Source organism: Vulpes vulpes, chromosome 2 (assembly GCF_048418805.1).
Source record: "Vulpes vulpes isolate BD-2025 chromosome 2, VulVul3, whole genome shotgun sequence".
Taxonomy (NCBI): Eukaryota; Metazoa; Chordata; class Mammalia; order Carnivora; family Canidae; genus Vulpes; species Vulpes vulpes.
Genome location: NC_132781.1, coordinates 152,408,266 through 152,432,419, shown reverse-complemented (window position 1 = coordinate 152,432,419; position 24,154 = coordinate 152,408,266). Strand labels below are relative to the sequence as shown.

At 56.6% G+C, this 24,154-nt stretch overlaps 1 protein-coding gene across 50 annotated transcripts in view; it reads right to left on the bottom strand.

Annotated features, from left to right (window-relative positions):
* Nucleotides 1-3,399: 3,399 nt before the first annotated feature.
* The window catches only part of AHDC1 (AT-hook DNA binding motif containing 1), a 64,267-nt gene continuing 43,512 nt past the window's right edge, over nucleotides 3,400-24,154 (bottom strand). For 26 of the 50 annotated variants that reach the window (XM_072750599.1, XM_072750607.1, XM_072750629.1 and 23 more), the window contains 4 exons: nucleotides 19,067-19,178; nucleotides 18,887-18,924; nucleotides 13,595-18,508; nucleotides 3,400-3,837 (listed from right to left, as the gene is read on the bottom strand). In XM_072750599.1, coding sequence (XP_072606700.1) covers nucleotides 13,638-18,434 — 4,797 coding nt within the window. In that variant the 5' untranslated portion in view covers nucleotides 18,435-18,508; nucleotides 18,887-18,924; nucleotides 19,067-19,178 and the 3' untranslated portion in view covers nucleotides 3,400-3,837; nucleotides 13,595-13,637. Of the gene's footprint in view, nucleotides 3,838-13,594; nucleotides 18,509-18,886; nucleotides 18,925-19,066; nucleotides 19,284-23,909; nucleotides 24,146-24,154 lie in introns of all 50 variants that reach the window. The other 24 variants (XM_072750625.1, XM_072750630.1, XM_072750617.1 and 21 more) reach the window with 5 other exon arrangements.

Below are 24,154 nucleotides of genomic sequence, written 5' to 3'. Positions count from 1 at the left end.
AAAATCTCATTGCCCAGGCCCCACCCAGCCCAATGAAATCAGAACTTCTGGGCCGAGAATCACTGATCTTGATGAAGGACCTGAAAGTGTGGACGTGTGGGTTATTAGCAGGGATGTGGGTAGAGTGGATTTTCACTTTTAACAGGACAGCTAAGCAGACTCCCAAACCAGATTATTTGGGTTTGATTTGAACCCTGTTATCACAATTCACTCACTGAGTGGTCTTTGTAAATTGTGTTTCCTGTCTGTAAAACAGGATAATAGGATAATAATCATCACAATAAAGCCTTATCATAGAATTGTTGTGGAGATGGCATGAATTTTACATACACACACACACACACACAGAGTACCTGGTCCATAATTGAATAAAGTATTTCCGATTCTTGTTATTTATTTAAACTTTGAAAGAATTTTTTGTAAGTAGGCTTTTTTTCCCCCCTTTAAATTGTTATGAAAGGGACACCTGTGTGGCTCAGTGGTTGAGTGGCTGCCTTAGGCTCAGGGTGTGATCCTGGTCAGGGATTGATTCCCACATCAGGGTCCCTGCAGGGAGCCTGCTTCTCCCTCTGCTTGTGTCTCTGCCTCTCTCACGAATAAATAAAATCTTTTAAGAAAGTTGTTATGAAAGAGCGAGGGCTCATACTACTTACACCCACTTCCCATGTGGTCTAGGACAAGTCACTTACTCTGGGCCTCTGAACCTGTCTTCTATATATCTATAAATAAATTTATAGACGAAATCTGTATCATCTATAAACGAAGTGACTATCTTCTCTACCTCAAGGATAGGTTTTGAGGAATAAAAACTCCAGGGAAGTATTTAATAATGGTGGTGAAACATCTGGCAGCCACACTACCTTGATGCTTTTTGCAATCAGGTAAGGTGCAGGGCTGTGGCTGTGGTTAAGGCTGCAATTTCTGAAAAGAACAGATCAAAATAGGGTGACCCCCATCCCTGCCCCACCAACCTGGACAGGATCAGAGAGGCTTCTATCCCAAGGCTGGGCCCTTGGTCCTAGCAGATGTCCCAAGTGTGCTCTCCAAAATACACCTCTTCACTGCTTACTAAGCCACAGGCTGAGATACCTCCCTTCCCCGAGCTCCTATTCTCTCCTTGCCCTTCCACCCCCAACTTCACTTTCCAGGAGTTCCCTCTCCAAGTCTCTCTCCCAGCCCAGAAACTGGAGCTCCCCACTTTGCTGTGAATCCCCATCCCTCCTCCAAAACCCTCTTCTAGTTAACGAGCCCCCTCGCTGGGCTATAATCACCTCCCTAAACTCCCATTTCCTTCTTGGGTCGTCCCTCCCAACCCCCACCAATTCCTGGGCACACAAACCTTCACTGCCCTCCCCTCCCCAATTCAAGTACAGTCCCATTCTCTTCCACTGAATCCCCTCTACCGTCCCCTTTCCTCACAGAAAGGCTTCCGGGCACCCTCACCGCCCCCGACCTCCTCACCCCACAGTTTGTCCCCACCTGGACAGCGTCCCCAAGCTGCTTCTCCTTCCTCAGCAGCATTGAACACTCATTTTCTCCCTGCACGTGGTTCATGGGGCTGAAAACAAGCTTCTCTGGTCTCCTGCACTGGTTCTGTCCATGCCACCTACTCCAACCAGCCTCGGCCAGGCCCCAGAGTGACCTTGCCAAAGCCCTCTCCCCGTCCCCTCCCCAAACAGACCTAACTTCGTGTGGCTTCCACCTGCTCCCTTCCCTGCCAGGCCTCTGCACAAGTGGTTTACTCCTCCAGGAACAAAGTCCCCCTTCCCCACCCTGACTGGGTCTTATGGCTCCCCGCCCCCACATGCAGCACCACACAGGCTACTGGATTGTAGCCTTGAGCTTTGTGTTGACACCCTTGCCTTATCATGCAGTGAGGTGACAGTGGCTTCATTTGAGCCTTGGGGATGCATAGAGGGGGCCTGGCGGGTGGATAAGCCTCATATCCAGCACAGAGGCTGTAGTTTAGGGGACTGTTTTACCTGCCCCATCGGAATCCTCTGGTATCCTCTTTCAGATAGGAGTTCCCAGCAGCTGGTGGTCTGGGCCCCCCTCACTCTCCCAAGGCCAGAGCCTTGCTGTGTGGGCCCCCTGGAGCTGTCCCTCAGGGTCTCCCTGACCTTCAGTGGGGAGACACCGAGCCATATTTGGCAAAGCTTTAGCCCAAAGCGGATCTATGGGAAAAGCTGCTTGCTAAACACCAGGCAGCCCAAAGTGGGCATTATTTGATCAAGGGCAACCAAGAGCTCCCAAAGTCAGGAAGTAGGGAACAATTTTAGGCTTTCCAGGTCCACTAGAAATAGGCACGGTATTGAATTTTCTTTATACAAAGTTTACAAAAGCAGGGAGGAAACAGACCCGGCATTTGGGGTTCAGGGTGGAAAGGGGAAGGCAGAAATATTGGCCTTACAGGCCTGCCTAGTCAAACTCTGGAATTTGCACAGGCAGATGTAGGTGTGTCAGGTGTAGTGATGCAAAATGGGGAGCCTGGAGACAGAGATCCAGGATCCATGGTGAATGGGAGATACACAAACAGGGGGGTACTTTAGTCCTTGTGGGAAAGGGGGCACCCCACAAGGGTTCTTGGGCTTGGGACAGCTTGAGCTGCAAAGACAGGTGTCTCTGAACCACAGTAGAATTGTAAGGCCCAAAGGCTGGGGTGACATAGTACAATGAAGGGGCTGGAGTCAAGAGACTTGGGATCTAGGATGGAATGGGGGTCCAGAAGCAGAGGGCCTCAAGACCTAACTCATACTGGGGATCCCACAGGGAGAAGAAACTTTGAGGGGAAAACATGGGTCCTAGAGGCAAGCATCCCTCCCTGCACTTGTGGGGTCCTGGAGCATGGGACACAAGAGGTGAGACCCAGGACCAAAACCAAGGACCTAGGAAGCAGAATCCCTGGATCTGGGACATAATGCATGGACCAGGGGCCTCGAAGACCTAGGGAGCAGGCTGGCATCCCAGTGACAGGGCCTGCACTGTAATCTGGGAGTTGTGTGTGTGGGGGGGCGGTTCCCAGATGCCAAGCAGACTCCTATCTCAGGCAGAAGGGTGAACTCAGAGGGAGGGAACATATGAAGGTATTTTGACTCTGGGGAACCAGTGTCTGGTGACAAAACCCAGCCAGGCGTCTTCCATTCCATCCACCCTCACTCACCCCCTTTCACAAGACACAAGGTGATTTTTTTTTTTTTTTTGCTTTTTTTCATTTCTTTTTAATACAAACTTGGATCTTTGGGTGTGTCCTGCCAAAACAGAAAACAACAACAACAACAGAAGAGAAAACCCAAAAGAGTGAAAAATAAGAAAGAAAGAAAAAAAAAAAAAAGCTCCCGCAAGAGGTTCTTCTCCCTCCCCCCTACCATGCGAATTTGCACACCACGGGACCACAGCAGGTTTACAGAATGCAATATACAATCCACGATTTATAATAAAACAGTATATACAATAAATAGGATATTGTTCATTTTTGTCAAACGACCTGTAGATAAATTTCTCAGTGCATACTTGCAGGGGCTCTGGACACCTCGGGGCCCCGCTCGCAACCTCTTGCACACGCTCGCTCTCTCTCTCTCTTTTTTTTTTTTGTCTTTTTCTAAAACTGTGTTTTGTTTTTAAGTTTTGTACATTTTTAAAAAGTATTTACAATTGCTGGTTTTGTGCAGAAAGGGCTCACCTTCGGCTTCTGCGTGGAGGAGATGGGCGGGGAGGGGTGGGGGGAGATGGTAGTGCAAGGGGGTACAGGTGGGGTAGGGTGGGAGGCAGAGGGGCAGGCGCTCCTGCCAGAGGACAATGTGGACGCTGGGAGGGGTCTTGGCGTTGGTTTTCTGAAAGCTGCAAAGAAACACAAAAGAAGAGCCAGAAGTCAGTGGTAAGCAGACATGGAGCTCTAAGAATGGAGAGGCTATGAGCAGGACCCCAACCCTGTTCCTACCAGGATTCTGGGAGAAGCTAACCACATTGTTCCTTCTTCCTGAAGACTCCAAACAGCCCCTCGTGAGACAATGGACTGTTTCTGGCCTTCTCTGAACTCAGTTTCCCCATCTGTAAAATAGGTTTGTATCCAAGGCCAGCCTCAGGGAGGCTCCTGGAGAGGAGTCGGGGTCCCAGGTGGCACAATTTGTTAAGAACTTGGGCTCTTCGGACACCTGGGTGGCTCAGTGGTTGAGCATCTGCCTTTGGCTCAGGTGGTGATCCCAGAGTCCTGGAATCAAGTCCTACATGAGGGTCCCTGTGCAGGGCCTGCTTCTCCCTCTGCCTATGTCTCTGCCTCTCTGTGTTTCTCATGAATAAATAAAGTCCTTACAAGAACTTGGGCTCTGAGTCAGACACAGCTGAGTTCAAATGCTAGAACCCCTGGATAGCTCTAGGACGCTGGACAAGTCAGTGAATCTCTGTGAGCATCAGTTTACTCATCTGTAAAAAGGGGATAACCCAACTATCCCATAGGTTTGTTTGGAGGATTCAGTGGCTTAGGGGTGGATGAAGCCTGGCACATGAAACATAAAAAAAAAAAAAGAAAAGAAAAAAAAAAGATACTGATTATACATCATTATTTTCCTGGGGCCTTTTTTTCCTATTTGCCAGCTAGGTGCCCTAAGTCTCAGTTTCCTCATGCAACAATGAATTTAGTAATTCCTCCAAGCTAGGCTCTGGTGAGGAATGACACAGTGGGGAACACAGGACTTGAGTACAGCAGAGGCATGAACTGCACACCTGTGCATTTTCCTTTCTTCTAATTCCAGCCCCTTCCCAGTCTCCTCCAACACCATTCTGTTCCTTACAGAGGCAAGGTGACCAGAAAGTCTGTCTGAATAAAGAAATTGCCCTGTGCAATACTATCTGTGTTTGGCTGCACCCCTGCCACCTCCTGAGGCTGGGGAACTTCTAAGGTCCCATCCCTATAATCACCAGACACCAGAGGTCTGATGTACCCTTTCTTCAGACTTCCCCATCCAGAACCCAAGGCTTTGCTGAGGCTGCTGGGAAGATGCCCAGTTATCCTCAAGACCTGCAGTCAGGAGCCTGGCCCTTTCGGGGTTCTGGCCCCCTTGAAGAGCCCTGAAATTCCTGTACCCAAACTTGGTGAGTGACCATCCCACCAGAATTATGGGGTGGGAAGTGCTAAAACTGCCTTCTCAGACCCCTTCGCAGAACACCCTCCCTTCCCCAGCCCTGCAGGAAGCAGGCGACCACAGAAAGCCTTTCCTCTCTTGTCCTTTCTTGGCTTCCCTTCCCAACAGGACCACATTTAAATTCTGCTCAGCCTCGGCTGCTGTCTGCTGGGCAGTCAGCCCTGGGGAAGACTTTTGTCCTGAGGCTGGACTTGCCAGGACTCCCCCCAGGGCCAGGGGAACCAGGTGGGCTCCCGAGAGGTAGGGGAAGCCCCCATCCTGGTCTATCAGCCCAGGTGGCAAGCAGAGTCTGGGAGGGGAAGGGTGGGAGGTGCAGCTCTGTTAAGCTGTCAGGTCTCCTGGGGGGGGGGGGGGGCGGCGCGGTGAGGGAGGATGAAGGATTAGCTGTAGGGGAGGGGGAAGAAGTGCCCCTGTTAGGGTGCAGCTGTATTATAACCAGGGCAAATGGCAGAAGAGCAGTTCTTGGGGTAGGGGGTGCTGTTGGGATGGATGTCAGTTCTCCAGTTAGGGTGATAAACAGGAACAGCTGTAGCCATAAGCCGGGTATCATTAGGGCACAGGACTACTGTATCTGGGGGAAGGGGTTCAGCTGGGGGGGATGTGCTGGAGGCATCTATCTGTAGGGCAGCTTTACTGCAGTTGAAGAACAGCTGCCAAGATAAGGAACTTCTATTGGGGTGGCAGGTATAGTGTGCTGGGGTGACAAGTGAGGAGGAGATTCAAGACTGGTTGCTCCAAACCACTCAGCAAGTGGACTGTACCAAACCCCAGCCTTCCCTGCTCCCCCTAAGGGCCCCGGGGCAGGCTGGGAGCCTCTGCACAAATCCCTGTCGCCCCCGCCCCCTCCGGCCCTTAGCCACTGCCAGTGACCCTCTCCAAGCCAGGTCTCCATGGTGATCTCAGCCCAGCAGGCAGCTCCTGCCAGAACCATTCCCGCGGTGCCGGCGGCCAGGCAGCAGGGAGGCTTTCTCACCCTCTGCTCAGCCCTCCCTGTCTCACCTTCCTCCTCCCTCTGCCCTCCCTACCTTTCAGGACTGGGCCAGAATCTGGGGGATGGTGGGGACAGGGCCTGGGGAGAATCAGAACCAGAGGTTCCCGAGCTGGGAGAAGGGGGGATGCTGCAGCTCTGCAGAACCCTTGACCTCTCTGGGTTTAACTCCCTAAAACAGAGCTAGTGCTGGGGTGCCAGGCGGCCCCGTGCCGGGCACTGAGGACAAAGCAGAAGAGAAGATCTGGCCCCTGCCCTCGAGGGGCAGAGAGGGAAGCAAAGCAGACCCCACAGCAGGCAATTACAATGTAGGGAGACGGGGGCTGTGCCAAAGGGAGCCCTGGGGGGGGGCCTCAGGGAGCACAGAGGGGGCACCTAACCCAGCCTTGGCAGGAGGAGCTATGGCTCTTCAACTCACTGCCTAGCATGGTGCCCAGCACACGCCAGGGTCAAGAGTGTGTGCTGACTGAATGCCAGAGCAATGACCGGTCTAAGTCCGATCAGCGTGGTGAGGTCCAGCTCAGGTCTTGCACACCTCCAGGATGCCTCCTTAGACCACCCTGTTACCATAGCTACTGGTGCACTTGTCATTCCCTTCCCTGCTCCTCCAGGGCAGAGACCTGTGTGTGGTACCTCCACGTCCCCAATGCCAGCATGAGCCCGGGGCCCCAGGACACCGGCCATTGTTCCTGAGACTTAACCTTTTAGTGCCTCTATAATGAACAACTGCAGAAGCACATTCCACTGAGTCCTTGCGCTCCAGCAGTTTTACCGTCTGAGGTGCCAAGGCATTAACTGGTCTCTGCCTGTCAGTAGGGGCTGGGACCGGGAGCATCAAGGGATAGCTGAGCGGGGATCCACAGTGCTGCAGATCATATATAAATCAGGCTGTCCTCAGAGAGCTGCTCTCTCCCTCAAAAGGAGTACACATTCATGCATTCATTTAAGGGACCAGCAGACATGTATTCACACCCACCAACTGCCAGGCCAGGAGCTGCGGTCTAACCTCCACCTTCTGGTCTCTGCCCTCCAGAAGGGGGTCTTAACGTCAAACAAGGCAGTGGAGCAGAAGGCAAAGAGAATGCAGGAAAGTTTGTGACTGATTTGTCGTGCAAGTCCTTTCCCTCTCTGGGCTTCAGTTTCTATATAAAGTTGGGGGCTGAACAGGTAATGGGGAGCATATTCGGGCCCCAAAGGGGTCAGGGGCAAACCACAGCTGCCCAAAGGCTGATCCAGTTAGGTCTGTAGGTCCCTCAAATGTGGGGAGGAAACTGCTTCTGGGGCTCAGACCACACATGACAGATGGGAGACACCCTCTGGGAGGATGTACGGGCTGTAGGGCGTGGGTCTGGCTCTCCTCCCCACTCCAGGGAATGTTTTCAAAATCTGTGTCCACCAGTGACCAGAGGTACTCCTTAAACTCTAGGTCTGGCAGCCATTCCCTCCTTTAGAATCTTTCCCCACCTTCTCCACTGCTGGGCATAGAGGGGGATGCTAATGGGACCAGATAGAGTTCACAGCCATGGTCACCCACCAACCTTGTGCGGATCTCCCACCTTGCAGAGCTGCACACTGCTTACAAGTCCTAGGAGGCTTTACACCCAACACTCACACTCTCTGCCTTCCTGATCAGAGATGCCTCTGTAAAGACAGGCCCTGGCGATGGGCTGTTGACACGGAGTGATCACCAAGGGCCCTTTCTGGCTCTATCATTTTATGCTTCCTGCCAGGGTGGCTGTGTGTCTTTGGGCGAGTTCCCCCACCCTGTCTGTAAACTGGGTGGGGTTGTACTTGGAGAACTCCAAAACCCTAGTTAGCCCAAAGAGTCTGAATTGGTTTATTTATATGCCCCTCCCCAGCCCCATTTTAGGAGCATATCTGAGGACACTGAGGGTGACAGGAATGGTCTCATACCCACTCCCCAGTGCTTGCCCTTTCTGCTCTCAATTCTCTCTAGTCTACATGCATGTCTTTGACTCAAGGCAAAAAACACTGTCCCAGGCATGATGAGACACTGGGGAAAACAGGGAGCGTGCACAGCAATGAGCAACCAGCCTAAAGGGGCCGATGATGTGGTGAGGACATTCTCAGGAAGGGTTGTCATGGATGCATAAAGCGCTGGAGATTAAGTGGGCCTGGGAAGGATCCTGGAACGCTTCTTGGAGGAGGTGACGGCTGAATGAAAGATAGGAACTGACAGGTGGGCGATGGATGGTGGGCAGGAAAGGGCATCCCAGACCAGGGACAGCTAGAGAAAAGGTATAGGGCACTCCCTCCTAAATCCACATTCTGGGGCTGGAAAGCGAGGGTGTGTGAGAAAGACGTCAGGGCAAAAAAGGACCTGAATACCTGGGATACCAGGCCAGCAGCTGTAGACAAGGAGACTGGTGTGTGTGTGGGGGGAGGCACGGGAACAGGGACAGGGAGAAGTAGGAAATCCACAGATGGTAAGCAATGGAGTCACAGGACCAAAGGGGTTTGAACCAATTCATCCAGTAAATATTTCGGGGGGGGGGCTCCCGACACCACATATTCAGAAATGCTAAAGAACAAGCACTCTGGTGGACACAACGAAGGGAACAGTCTGGGGTTGGGGGCAGGTGTCGAGGCAGAGTCATGGCAGCTATCAGTTGCACTGACCCAGGGCTACAGCTTCGGAAGCCTTTGACTTATTCAAGACCCATTTTCTTTTTGTAAAGTGGGTTCCACCACGGACGGGGCTTAAACTCATGACCCTGAGATCAAGACTGGAGCTGAGATCAAGAGTCAGACGCTTAACCAACTGAGCCACCCAAGTGCCCTTCAAGACCCATTTTCTGGTTCCAGGAAGTTCCTGCTGCCTGCCTTGCTCATGGTTCAAGAGGCGGTCCCTGGGATTTCCAGGGAGACTAGTTCAGTCCCTGCCCTGGAGAATGATGCCTACATGGAGACTTTGAATAAACACCTGCTTATAGGCTGTAAACTCCATGAGGGCAGGACCCTGTTGGTCTTGTTCAGTGGTATCCTGGCCCAGAGCAGGTGGCTAGTTCATGTGCGATGAACACAGAATTAACCTATTTCTCCTTGCTCCCTCGCACAGAGGGCACTATGGCAGCAAAAGTTATGACAAAGATGTCAAATCTGCTGGGAGAAAAAGCCATGACTTATGACAAAGTCATAAGGCAATCTTTTTCAGGTGACCTGTGCTGAGAGGGGATTGGTGTGAAGAACTGCATGGGAAGGGTTTCTAGCTGACCAGGGTCATTTAGAAGCTTGGGTCCTATTGCCCATCAGGTTTCAGGTCCCTTGGGGGTGGGGCCTGTGACTTACCTTGTCTCTGGGCCCCCAGGGAAGAGCCTGCTCAGTTGCTAAGGCCAAAAACTAGGTGGGGTTTCACAGCCTCCCACCAAAGGACCCAAACCTACACGGGACATAAAGTCCTGCCTAGGAGGCAATAGGGAGGGGTAGCAGGTAAAGGGAGGCTGGCTACAGAGTCCTGAGCAAGGAGGGAAAGGTCAGAGGTGTGTGTGTCACACAGACTGAGTGACAGAATTTAGTTGGTGGGAGGCTGCTGTCCACCCATTTACCAACAGATGACTACATGCTTACTGGGGGCCAGGGACGGGGCTAAGGGCTTCATGGGTAATCTCATTAGTTCTCACAAGAGACACAGCAAGGTGATGTGACTCACCAGGTCACATAACTGGTAAGAGATGGAACCAGGCTCTGCACAGAGGCTGCTCTGTGCCTCCAGGCATGCTCCTCGCCACCACCTTCCAGTCTCAGGGCCTCACTCCCTTGGGCTCTTCCGGGTCCACAGGGATGTGGGGAGACGGGAGAGGAGGAGCGTGAGAGGGCATGTTCACAAAGAGATTACATTTCCAGGAAATGAGGGCTCAGCACAAGAAGGCCTGGCCTGAAAATGGCCGTGGGAGAGGCAAGAAATAGGATGGGAGGGAGGACAGCCTCAGAGAGTGTGAAGAGAAGCCCACAAGAGGCTGGGCAGGGATGGCTGACCCCTGACGTGAGGGCTTCTTGCTCAGAGCCAGAGGCAAGATCAAGTGACCTCTTGAGGTTTCAAGACACAGAGAAACAAAGCCCAGAGCAGCTGGGGCCTGGCCCAGGTCCGGGCATGCCTGCTGACCCTGGTTGGCTGGTGGCCTTGGAAACTGCTTCCTGCTCCGGTCAGGCCCCAGGCTGGTATAACCTTGGAGGACCTGTGACATTTCTCTTGGCCTCAGGTCCATGCCTGGGAGGGAATGGGGAGGAGAGGGGGACTAGAGATTCCTGAGCGCCTTGGAGGGCACTTCCTGATTGCATACCCAGCCCCAGGGTCTGGTAGGGCTGATCTTCAGCCATGAGGGCCCAAGCGCTCCCCATCTTCTACCCCTTCCTTCTCTGGTCTGGCGGCTCAGCACTCAGACCAAGGGGGTCCCCTAGTCCTCAGTCTGGCTCCCCTGAGCATTCCTCTTCTAGTATATGTGTTGCTGAAGTGAGCACCTGAGCTTTCCTCTTCTAATTCACGGAGGGGTGTGACCCTCCCCTTGCCCACAGTTCCCTCTGCCTGGAATGTCTCCCCTCTCCCGCCAAGTCTCGGTCTGTCCAAATCTCGCCTATTCTTCAAGGTGGAGCTCAAATGCATCTTCTTCCACAGAACCTCAAGATCTGTGTAAAACATCAGACCCAGCAACATTGGTAGGGAGTGTCCAACCAACCTGTCATTTTGCAGATGGGGAATCAGTGGTGTGGGGTACAGAGGGAGTAGTATGGTGGGATACCCAGGTTCTTGGGCAGGAGGTGGGCAGTATTGGGTTTCAATCCTGACTCTACCATTTACTAATTGTGGATCCCCTGGGCAAGGTTCATAGCTGCACCTGCCTCCTCAAATCTCTAATGTGGCAGGGGCAGGGCACGACCCTTTCCTAGCCTGCTGTGAAGGGTCAGTGGGGCAGTGTGGCATGAAGGGTCCAGCACAGACATGTGTCCCTTTTCTTATCAGAAGGTCTGAAAGAGGACCTCTGACCCTAACACCCACCCCCTGCCTCTAGGCACCTGCTGCTTGCCACCAGGTGTTTTCAGGTTGCATCTTAGGTTCCTAAGGTGGATGCTGAGCTCCAAGGGCAGGAACCATGTCTGCTTTGTCTCCCCTACACCTGGCACTGGGATGGACATCGAGGGGCTTATGAGGTGGGGCTAAGCCAAACCACTGCTTCTCTGGTGTCCCATGTCAGAATGCTCACTGCCCATTGACAAATGAGCAGATCTCCCTCCAACACTTGCTCTGCGGTGTGTGTGTGCCTGGGGTGGGAGCCTTCTAGCTGATAACTCTTCAATGGCTCCCCACTGGTCTTGGAATATACAAACTCCTTCCAAGGCCCTGACCACCTCACCCGCTCACTCAGTGTTACTGTCCTTTCTTATCAATGCCCCAGGGTTGACCTCTTTCCTGCCCCAGGGCTTCCCCCACTGCCGTTCCCCATGCCCAGAATGCTCTTCCCACTCCCTATCTAGCTGATGCCCCTTCAGCCTTTAGGGATCAGCTTCTGGATCAGGTCAGCCTGCTGCAGGCTCCCATAACCTCCTAGCTTTTCCTCTTTCGCAGCCCTTCCTATGCTAAGTGCTACCAAATGCCCCGCGTCATTCTATACACCATCTCTCTCTAAACTGGAAGCCCCCTGAGGGCCAGGACCTCATCTGTGGTGTTCACTGTGGTGCCCCCCAATGCCTGGTTCATCGTAGGTGCTGGACAGATGTCTCCAGAACAACTGAATGCATTGGTCCGAGGACAGTGCTCTCAGCTCCCAGCTCTGAGTGGGGAGCGTGGCCAGAATGTGGGGCTGGATGGCATCCCAGTTCCTCCTGTGTTCAGGCCTCACTGGATGGTTCCATTATGTATCTCACTGAGCTGTGACCTGCTCAAACACCCAGCCCCCACACTCGTTTACTTTCCCATCCAGAGCCCAGGAGGAACGGTTTTTGGATTATTTCACATTTCTGGATTATCCGGGAGACATCTCCCCTCCAGTGAGAAGGATCAAGAGTTTGACATTTTAAACCCTAAGCAGCTTCTCCCTGGCCTGCTTCAGATCTGCAGCTCTGCTGCTTGCAGTGAGACGTATGGGGAATGGAAGGCCATTTTAATCTTGGCCTGGCTTCATTAGGAGGAAAATATGCTGCCAAAAAAAAAAAAAAGTTTGGTCCACCGTCTATGCCACGCAGAATTGCAAAACCTAAGAGATTATCAAAGTCAAACTTCTTGAACAGATGGGGAAACAGAGGCCCAGAGCTGGGGGGAGTAAAAGCATGGTCAAGGACATGTATGCGCTGACGGCCAATTGGGGAATGGTGTTTCCTCAGGCCTCTTGATTCCCACATGCTGCCCTTTGCCACCTTCAGCCACCAAGGGACTTGGGGTCAGGCAGAAAGGGGATAACAAGTTTCCACTGACATGACTTCAGGACCCTGAGTCACCCTGGCCTTGAATGACCTCCCCAGAGCAGGGATGGGACTTTCCAGGAGCCCTGCTATTCCTTCTCCAGGAAGAGACACTCCCAGGAGGCTGCAGTGGCAACAGAGGTGGAGGATGAGGGGCTCAAACAGGCCCTCAGCTCACTTCCCCACCACCCACTCAGCACCCACTATATCCGAGGCAATTTTGTGACATGTCTGCTGTCCAAATAATGGGATCTGATGGGCCAGTGGTGGCTGTTATTTCTGGAGCAGTTTGTGCTTCGAGAAAGTGATTCTTCTGACCCTGTCCCTTTTTACCACTTTGGAGGCATTTCCCCCTTTTGTGCCTCTGACCACTCTGAGCTTATCTCAGGTCAAAGGTATTGAAAAATAATCTCTGGGTGTACTTCGAGAAACTTGGGGGGATATTTTAGGCCATTGTGTAAAGCCCTTGCAGAGTGTGACCAAGATGTAGTGACCACACCCTCATCCTGGCCCTTGGCAGACTGCATCTTGAACTAAATGAAGCTCCTAGAGAAACAAGCAAGCCTGGCTAGGTCGGTACCTCGGTTGGGCCCTGGCAGTTAAATTACCCACCCTGCTTCACCCTTCACTCATCTCACACAGGGTCATGTAAATGCAAGAGTTCAAGTGGTGAGTGTTTCCTGGGATTCGGGCAGCGCCTGCCTCAGACCTAGCATGGACAAGGGAAATAAACATTTGATGACCCAAACCTGATGGCCCCAACCAATCTAAGGGTTCTCCGACCACTTTAGTAACTGAATGTTCAAGCCTTGGGCTGGGTTCCCCATCTAGGTGCTCCCGTCTTTTCCTGAAGGCTGTCCCCAACGTCTAATCTTGGACTCCTTCCTGAATCCCAACTTCCTATTAAGGACCTATTAAGGTCCCTGATCTTGTCCTTAAACCCTTCCTGCTCATCACTGTATCTCTTCCCTTTGCCCTAACTCTAATGTCCTCATCCTCCACCCCACCCCCTGCCAGGCCTCCCCGCCTGCTCCACCCAGACCCCCAGACTCACCCAGGAACAAAACCTCGAGGTCCAGTCGGCACTTCAGTTGGCACTACAGGGAGGTGACGGTGAATGTGTCCTCAGGGTGAGGTTCCGCCATGGGCCCCAGGAAGCCGCTCTTGGGGCCCCCACCCAGGCCGGGATGCGCCTGTGGCATAAAGCCTGGATACCTGTAGGCGGTATCCTGCAGGGGCAGCAGCGAGTCCCTCGGCACAGGGGACAGGGTCAAGTCACTAAGGAGTGGGCAGCCATAGCCAGCGGCGGCGGCAGCAGGGCCACGGGGTGGGCCAGGCGGCCGGGCCATCTCCAGCGGCTCCTTGTCGGCCTTGGGAGTGGCTGGCGGGCTAGCCAGGTGTGGGGCACTGAGGCACGCGGCCTCCGTCCTGCCCAGGAAGTCAGCCAGCAGCCCCGTACCCACCTTCCCTTCGTAGGGTGGGCTGCGGGCTGCTGAGCCCGGCGGGTACCAGTAAGCTGTGCCCTTGCAGCTGGGGGAGTCGTAGTGGGGCTGGCCCAGTGGCAGGTCCCGGCAGCTGAGGTGGGCCTGGGCCGCAGCTGCGTGGCCCAGGCTGGCCCCCTGGAGCCCATGCTTGAGGGGCTCACAGGTGGCCAGCTTTGTGGGTGGTGGCCGCAGCTCCTCCTTGAAGCCCAGAGTGGGTGAGCAGGTGGGTGAGTACGCCTTCTGCAAACCGGCATCAAACACCGTGGGCGGGTGGGCCAGAGGTGGGAAATGCTTGCCATCTAGCTCGGGAGCACCCAGGCTAGGCGAGTCGCAGTGGAAGCCTTGGCCGAAAGTGCCATCGGAAGGAGTGGACGGGTTCATGGAGTAGGGTCCCATGAAGTCACAAGGGTCTCGCTCACCCACACCGAAGGCCCTCGACTGGGAGGGCAGTGGTGACATGCTGCTGTCCCCACTGTAGTAGTCCAGGCCAAGGTCTGGGCTGTCCTGGAACAGGGGGTTGACTGGCTGTGGCTTGGGGATGAACTTGGCTTTGGCTGCTGCACCGCCCCGCTCCTTCTTAGCTGAGCAGGCCCCACCACCCCGTCCACCCCGCGGCTGCCGGGGCCCGGTGCTTCGTTTGGATGGGTAGCCTGAGGCAGTGGCCGAGGCGGATGACGCGAAGCCCAGATGTGAGGCCTCGAACAGGTCCACCTTCTTCCGCCGTCCACGGCCCGGCTTGGAGCTGCTCTGGAAGAGGACGCTCTGGTTCCAGTTGTAGCCGGGGGCAGAGGATGCCTCGTTCCAGTCCATCATCAGTTTCTCCAGGCTGGACAGGCTTGACTGGCCCTCACTGCTTGAGGCCTCGCTGTTGGCGCGCCGAAAACCGCCGCCAACTGGCTGATTGAACTGGGTGCTGTCAGAGGATGACTCGGAGAAGGTCTCGGACACAGCTGTCTGCTGCTTCACCTTCTGCGGCGTGTAGTTGGAGATGTCCAGGATCACGTTGGGCTCGCTGACATGGCAGTCGAAACCAGGATTGTAGAGCTGACTGAAGGCCTCCGAGGCCCAGTCCAGGCCTCCATAGCCCTGCCGGAAAGGCCACTGAGAAGCCCCCGCAAACTGCCGACAGTTTTCAGGCGAGGGCTGGAAGGAGGAGGAGGAGGAGGAGGCGGCAGAGGCAGCGGAGGTGGCAGAGGCTGTGGTGCCCTTGGGTACCATGTAGCCACCGGGGGAGACGGTGCTGGCCCGGCTGTCACAGCGCAGGGGTGTGGGGGCTGAACCAGAGAAGGGGGCCTCAGAGCTGTTGAAGAAGGAGGCCTTGCTGGGTGGCAGGCAGGGGCCACCGGTAGGTGGTGGGGCGTAGCCGGCGCTGTGGGCGCTGCTGGGAGAGGCAGGCAGGCTATTGCCACTGCCATAGGCGAAGCTGCAGTCCTTGCTGTTAGCACAGTCCTGGCCCGTAAAGGGCTTAGCTGGGGCAAAAACGCTTTGTCCGGCCCCGTAGCCACCATACTGAGGTGGGTAGGTGTTGGCGGGCGGGTGGGTGGTAGGTGAGCGGGCCACGGCCGAAGGCGGGGGAGCCAGTTTCGGGAAAGTCTCGGCCGCCCGGCAGTCGGACGTGGCTGGAGTTATCCCATAGCTCGCTGCCCGGCCAGGCGGGAAGGTCTGGCGAGCGGACAGGACAGGCTGGAAGGAGGGGTCCGCACCAGCCCCACTGCTGCCCACAGCCACTGGGCTGGCCTTGGCCCCCCGGCTGGGGAAGCTGGCCAGGCCCCGCTGGGCCGGCAGGGTGCTGGTGGGGGGTCCAGCGTAGGTGCCCGATGCCTTCCGGGACTCCGGGCGAGAGGCTGAGAGGGCAAAGTCTAAGAGGTCGGAGGAGTCATCCGAATCCAGCAGTGAGCGAAAATAGCCGGTGAAGAGGTTCTGGCGCTCCTGGCTGAGCTCCGTCTGGCCTGCGGGCGCGCCGGTGCTATAGTAGCTGCCTCGGCCTGACGCCCCGCTCTCTAGTCCAGTGGAGGCAAAGGCCTGGGCCTCGGTCCCCTGGAACCCGCAGTTTCGGCCAGCTTGCCCTCCCGGGTGCCCGTGGTGAGGGGCCCAGCCACCACCCTTGTCCCCGGCCCACTCAGCGCCTGCCTCCCCAAAGCCGGGGCCGCTAGGCACCTGCTCTGGGAACAGAGTCCCATTCTTCCGGGACCGCCTCTTGCGCTTGGGCTTCCCGGTCATGGCGTCCACCTCCCCCCGGCCCCGTTTGCGCGGGTGCCCCAATTCGGTGAGACTGGGACCCCCAACGCCAGCAGCCGCCACCGCCACCACTTTCTTTTTCTTGCCAATGCCCTCAAAGAAGTCACTGAAGGAGCATCGGGCTGCCTTGGCTGCATGGCCCCCGCCCCGGCCACCAAAACCGCCTGCTTTCCCTCCACGCCGTCGGAAGCCCTGCACCCGGTGCAGGAAGTGGGAGATGCTCTGCGTGTCGGGTGCCTGGTGGACCGACTCGGGCTCGCTGGGTGTCCAGCAGCGGGGCGGTGAGCACCGCCCGGCACACTGGCTCTGGCGGTTCAGGAAGGCCAGCTTGGCGAGGACATCGGAGTACTCGGCCTTACTGTCATTGGCGTCTGCTGCGTAAGACGGCTGGGGAGAGGCCAGCTTCTGCTTCCGCCGCCGCCGTTTCTTCACCTCTGGCATGGCCATGGCGGCTGCGGCCACAGTTGCCGCTTCAGCCGCTACCACTGCTGGCTCCTTGGGCTTGCCAGGACCCAGCAGCAGGTTCTTAGGGGGGCGGCCGCGTTTCCGCTTGAGAATAATGGGCATCTCCCCGGGTGGGAAGACCACCACGACGTTCCGGCCATTGTTCTTCATCTTCAGCAGCGGGGTGGGCTCTGCTGACACGCGCAGGCCCAGCTCCTTGCCCTCCACGCTCAGACTGCTGCTCAAGGATGACACCTTGTATGTGGTCTTGTTCCGCCGCCCCAGCGAGACGGGGATCTTGGCCATCTTCACCACCATGCGCCGCACTCCCCGGCACTTGCCTTTGCGGGTAGGGACCACTGGAGTCTGGGAAGATTCCGGCTCCAGCTCTGGGACTGGGCCTGGGCCCGGCAGGGCAGGAGGTGGTGGTGGTGGTGGTGGCGGGGGCTCGGCCAAAGCGGCCGCCAGCCCCGTGGGCATAGGCAGGGGCAGCAGGCGGCCCTCTGGTCCGGCGTCTGCCTTGCGTCCCCGTCCAGCTTTCCGTCGGCGACACAGGATCTTTGGCCTATCAGTGCGCCGCAAGGCGTACTTGGGGTGACCCTCAGGCCCGTGGGGGCCATGGGGCGAGCACAAGTCCAGGCGCAAGGGCTCGGCCAGTGGGCAGGGCCCCAGGGGCTGCTGAGGCTCTAGGCGGCGGCCAGGGACGTCAAGCAACTTGGGCAGAGGGTCAAGTGCCTGAGGGTCGAGCAGCTGCGACTCTAAGGAGTCAGGCAGGGTATCCAGGGCCTGTAGAGCCAGGCCTGGCAGCCCCAGAGGATCAGCAAGAGGTTGCAGGGGTGGCAGCTCCAGAGCTTCCCCAAGTGGCTCTAGGGCCTGTGGGTCCAGGAAGCGGGGCTGGGGGTCCAGAAGCTGGGGCTCTGGCTCGGGAGATGGTGGCTCAAGGGCCTGGGCCTCCAGCAGCTGGGCCTCAGGGCAAGTCAGGGAGGCCAGCTCACTGAGGATGTCGGCGTCAGCAAGTTCCGAGTAATCAGGGCCGTCTGGCTCAGGCTCCGGGGGCAGACCGGTGGCCGCGGCTGTGGCTCCGGGACTATGGCCTTGGCCAGGCTGGGGACTGTCCCTAGGCTCGGGCTCCGGCTCATAGAGGGGGTGGCTAGGCCTCTCAGACTTGGCATGAGGGGCAGCCCGCTCCTCAGGGCTGCGGATGCTGTTGGCCAGGCTGGGCGAGGAGAAGAAGCTGTACTGAAGGTCACCAGGGGGCGGGGCAGGTGGGCGGCTGAGTCTGAGGCCACCGCAGTCCAGATGCACGCCGCTGTGCTGCAGGTCCTGGGAGAGCCGGGTCAGGTCCTTCATGATGTCAATCAGCTGCACCACTGGACGCAGGTTCACCCGCCCGTTGTCCCAGCGACGTCGGGAGCTGTTGTTGTCTCCCGCAGGAGTGGGGCAGCGGGCCTGGGAGACGGGACGGGCTGCCCTAGGGGGCAGCGGGTCGTCCCCCTTGGCAAGGACTGGTGGGCGCCGGGTGCTGGGGTCCCGGCGTGGGGGTGGGCGTGGGTTCTCGGAGAAGGTGTGGGCGAAGGCCTTGTCAGGTGGGCTGGCAGGGGGCCGGGTGGGAAGCAAGGGCCGTGGGGTGGGGGGGCCACCGGGGTAGTACTTGGGCTCCCGGAGGTAGTCAGGAGAGCTGCACACGGCACTGGAAGTCACCACCAGGCCCTGGGGCTTCACACGCATCCTGACCTTGTCCTCCGCGGGCCGCCGGGCGGGGCCGGGGCTGACATGAGGGTGCGAGAAGCCGGGACCAGGACCTGTGGGGCGGGACGGGCAAGAGAGCCCTCACCGAATGCCTAAGACCTCAGCTTCCCACATCCTCAGTGAGCCCCCTGCACCCCTCCTGTGAGTCCCCTCAAGTCTGATCCCCTGAATGACTCTCTGCCTTTTCCCGAAACCACCACATGCACCATGAACCCCTGAGGGGCCCCAGTTCCGCTACTGGACAGCTCACCCATTTCTAGACCCTGGCTGTGGGCTCAGGGGGAAGCCCATCAGCAGGCTGGGGCAACCACTCCAGATCCAACTTAAGGAGGGGGGCCAGGAAATCCTATAAAGGGCATGATCTCTTCCCTCACATCCGCCCCCCGCCCCTGCCCCATCCCCAGGGCTCTAAGAGAAGCCTGGCCACTCACCCTCGGCTCTGCCGCCTGGGCTGTCACACTGGAGATCTCTGTGGGCAACAAGATGGGCAAAAGGGGATCTGAATTTTCAGGTGGCCACAGCCCAACCACTCACCACCCACAGGCCCGGTCTCCTCCACAAACCTCCCCCGGCTCCCCTGGCATCCCCACCAGTGCACACACCCGGCTGACCTGGGAGAGAGAGGGCCCCCGTGCCCGGGGGCTCTGCCAGTTGCTGGCTGTCAGCTGGGGGTGCTGTGGAGCGACTTCGGCCTGAGCCCAGGCCTCGGGGCGTGGACAGCGCCTGGAAAGGACCATCGCAGCTCAGGTTTAGTGAGCACCTACTGCGCGCCAGGCACTGGGCTGGAAGCTGTCCAGGCATCGTTTCATTTAATTCTTCATACAAATCCTGTGAGGTAGGGGCTATTAATAACCCCATCTTGCAGATGAAGAAATGGAGGCTCAGAGATGAAGCAACATCATTCATTCATATACTCATTATTTATGGAGTGCCTACTTTGCACAAAGACCGGGTAGACAAACAGGGATCAGATAATCATACATGATTTAATTATTAGTGGGATAAGAGCTGCAAAGAAAAAGTGAAGAGTGCCTCAGGTCAGAGGTTTGACAGTCATACTAGGGAGTCAACAACAATAAAAGCTCACACTTGGGGGGTACTTTCTCCATTGCCAAATATTGGGCTATTAATGAGCACTATATGTGGGTTATCTCATCTAAGCCCCGTGTAGACCTAGGATCAGTATAATTATTATCCCCACTTTTACAGATGAGGAAACCAGCCACCGGAAGGGGGTGAGCACCACGAAGATAAGGACTTCTGTCTGTCCACTTCTGTGTCTATCTCCTAATGCCCTGATCAGCACGTGGCCCATAAGCATGCTTCAAAAAATATTTACTATTTCTTATGAATAAATGAACTAGGTGCACAGAGCCATTAGCCCTGCCTTTTCCCATGTGTTCCCTCTTATTCATCTTCAGACCCAAAGGTGGGACCCCCCAGAAGGGTGTGGAGAGAGGATGAGAGACAATCGTGAGGAAAGGGATATTCTCTGACCTCTCTCCCATCTTTATCAGAGAGCCCTCTCTGATCTCTCCCCCTACTGCACCTATGGCCATAATCTGGCCCCTGAAGTGCACTGAGTCCTCTCTATTTCCCCTTCACCCATTACTGGTTGCACCAAGTCACCAAGCCAGTCATCAAGACTGGCTTTTCGGTGCGTCTCCCCCACAGAGTGTGGGCCCTTCATGGGTAGGCACTGCATCTGTCTTGTTTATCACTGTATCCCCTGACCCCAGGGCCTGGGCTTTGGATGCTACATAAATATTTACTAACTCCCTGAGCTGGTCAGGGCACAACTGGGATTTAAATCCAGGCATGTCTGACTCCCAAGGGAGCCTGGGGACTCAATGCCCTGACCGCTGGGAGGGTCCTAAACATGGACCCCGATCAGTCCTTACTGTTCAGCTCTGACCTGATTCCCAGGGTTAACCGCCCACCCCCCCAGACGTGTAGACTCCCACCAGATGCCATACTGCCCAGGGCTGTCACCCCACAGGAGGATCACGGAGCTGACTGAGGGACAGGATGGTGTGGGAAGGAACACTCTTCCACTCCCTGAGGTGGGCAGCAGTTTGCAGTCTACAAAGCACTTCCACACATATGACCCACCGAATCTTCCCAGCAACCCAGGAGGCCTGGTTTATTATCCCTGTGCTCTAGAAGAAAATAGGCTCGGAGCGGTGGTTGTGGGATTTGCCTGAAGTCACATAGCTGCTAAGTGGCAGGATTCCTAATTCTGCCCTAAGCCCAAAGCCTTCTTCCCCTCCCAGCTCAAGCAACTTTCCTTCAGCCACTCCTGAAAGTGCTGCTCCTAGAGCTGAGGTCTAATTTAAGGCTGGGAGGAACCTTCAAATCGCCAAGCCATTTGGCTTCCAAACCCTGGGCCTGGGGGAGCTGTGCAACATTCCAGATACCCAGGCCCTCGTCCAGGGGAGTCTGACTCACAGATCTGAAGGGACATCTGGGAATCTGTATTTTTAATCAGCCTCCCCATGGGTACACCCTTCTAGTGCCACCTTGCACTCTTCCCATTTCACAGACAAGGAAACTGAGATCCAAAGAGGGAAAGGGCCTTGCCCAAGGTCACAAGATGTTGCTTATGCAGACAGAACATCCCTGTCCTCTGTCCCTCTTCTCTTGCAGTTCCCAGGCCTCAGCTGCTCCTCACTGTCCTGCCCCCTCCATCACTCAGGGTCCTGCTCTCTCCCAGGACTAGCTGTGGACTGTGGACTGGCTCCTCCCAGGCCAGGCTCTCTCACCCGTTGGTCTTGCAAGAAGGGCTGTGGGTGACTTCACAAAGGAGGGAAGGGGCTCAGGCTGTGGCATCTCCAAGCTCCATTTTCAACAGTACCGCTGACCCGTAGCTCCTGAGTCTTTGAGATGCCTCCCTTCCTGAGGGTGGGGCTCCCCAAGCCTCCCTGCCCTGGAGACCTCCCACTTGGGGCCCGAGGGTGTGATCTTGGCAGAAGAGAGAAGCTCCTCTCCAGTGGTTGCTTCTGTTCCACCCACCCGTGAAGACCTTTGGGCATGTCCTCCGGCCAGCCCTCCTGACTCTGTCCATGGCTCTCTCTCACAGCCTCCAGGATCTGAGGGAAGCAGCTGGCTCCCCTCCCCACCACACCCAGGCCGCCATTTTCTTGGACCCCTCCCAAGGGCACCACCTATCCCATGTCTGTGAACAGTCAGAAGGGTCCTTGTGTCTGACAGTCTGCTTCTGGGTCAGTGTGTCTGAGCCTGCCTGTGGGGACACCAACCGGCTGGGAGGGGGCTGGGGGCCCCAACCTGCAGAGCACGGTGCCGGGAAGCGCCAGCCCACATCCTTGCGTCCCCCGCCCCACCCTCCCCCGCTGCGGCTGTGACCACCCCACCCCTTCCCCAGCCCGCCTCCCCCTCCCCCACCCGCAGCCTCCCCAGGGGAGCCAGGCTGCCAGCCCCAGCTCTCACTTCCGGCCTCATGACCCTCTCTCCAGCCGGCACACTCCTCCCCCCACACCATTTCCCTCCCAGCCAGGACTGCAGGCCCAGGGATGTCCTCAAAGGGAAAACACTGTATCAAAAGGGACTACTATAGCCTCCAAGAGCCCCTCCCTATCACCTCCCTTGGGGCTGCCCCGGGATCTGCCCCCCGGGGATCTGCCCCCCCCCATCTGCAGCACCCCTCCCAATCTCCTTCAGCCCCCTCCCGCCCACCCACTCTTGCCCAAAGATTTTCTGCCAACCTGACTCCAGCCCAAAATCCTACCAAAGAGGACAATGATGAAAATAATAACAGCAGCTGTCACTTATTTTGGCATTAGTGGCACAGAGAGGCACAGAGAGGTTAAGTTATGCCCCTGAGGACAAACAGCCAGGACAAGGAAGAGCTGGAGTCTGAATTTAGGTGTGTTGAGCTCCAACAAGGCAAACTTCTTCACTGTCCACAGAGTCAGCACCCTCCCCTGCAGCCTCCTCCAACAGTCCCGATCCTCATCACCAGTTCTACTTTTGACTTCTAATCTACCCCCTCCCAGCTTCTTCATCCCCTCCCACCTCAGTCATCTAAACGCACTACCCTCCCTCGCCACTAGGTGTCCCCTTAGAGCCACCGATGCCCCCAAGGGGAAGCAAGTCCCGCCTGGCCTCCTGGAGTCATCAGGCCCCCCCCCACCGTATAGCACACCCCACCCCACCCTACCCCTAGCTACACAGAGCTCCTTTGTGCAGTCCTCGCCCACCCCCTTCCTGCCCAGAGCAGGGCACCTGGCAAGCAGGTCTTCCCTGGACCCGCCCCCTGCCAGCCCCCTGCCCTGGGTGCCAGGTGTTGCGTGCACCACCGCCAGCTCTGGCTGAACCTGAGGGTCACCCTGCCGGGCGGCCCTCCCTTCCTCCCTCCGAGGTCACCCAGGGACTGTGCTTCCCGCCCTGCTCCACCCCCATCCCCTCCTGCTCTTGGCCCTTCCAGACTCCTGTCCTAGTCTTTCCTTCTGTCTCCCGGAGGACTCCCCTCCTCCAGCCCCACCAGGCCCTCCCCACAGCCTCTCACCCCCGCCCACCTCCTTCCCCTGAGAGCTCCTGGGTCCGCCCCCCCCTCCCCGCCCAGGTCTGAAGAACTCCTCCTCCTGGAAAGTTGCTGCTGGAAAGGAAGTGACTTCAGCGATTTGGCCACAAGGCTGGGCACTGCTGAGCCGGGCTCAGCTGAAGGCCTGCCCAGCCCACCTCCAAAGCACAAATGGAGCCACATGCACACACCACCCACAAATGTGCACCCAGAACCCAGAACCCTGAACACAAGCTTCCCCGGTGACATGCGGAGAGATCCTGTGTGCACATTCCACACCATCCCAGTGTGCCCACATATCACCCCAGCATGTTCAGATTCTTGTTTATACACCTCTCCAACATATACCAGCGCCATGCACACATACACCACACTCCAGCATTGCTACACCCACCCAGTCCACACTCCAAATCCTGCACACTCCCCACTCCCGTGTAGTACCTACACAGCCCTCAATGCCCCCCAGGCCAGTCCACTTATATAACTCCTGTATACAGAACGCTGTGTACCTAGGGACAGAGCCCTACACACACCTGCTTGCACACAAGATGCCCCGTGCACTTACAGTTGGGTACACATAACCCTGCATCCTCCCATAACCACACCTCCCACCCTTACCATCCCAGGAGGCCCCACCCCTAGACCTCAGGCCCCAGGAATGCTCTTTTGGAAGTTGGGTGGAGTCCCCAGGCAGGCTGGGCTCTAGGGAGCTTCCTGGAGCCCAGAGGCTTCATGTGTCAGCTCAGGGAGTTGCCTCCGCAGGGCAGGGCAGCCCCACCTGGCCTCGGTGGCTCTAGAGCCTGGGTGGGCTAATCCGGGCCAGGAGCAGGGAGGCAGGTCCTGTCCCCACCCTACCTCATCTTATGAGGGTGACTTAGTACATCTGAACTACACAGGTCCTCTTGGTACCTCACCTTGGCCTCCCAGCTCTCTGCTTCCACAGACTCCAGTAGGCAGGGGTCCTGGGGAGGTCAGCTGCAAACATCAGGCATTCTGGTTTCCATCTCTGCCCTGAGTTCTGGTCATTGTCATAACCCCTTTCTCTTCCCAGTTCTCTCAGGTCAACAAGGTGCCAGGAACAGTACCCAGACTAGGAGGCAGGACTCTGGGGTAGGACTTGCTGTATATCCATGAGCCTCAGTTCCCCTTTCTGGATAAT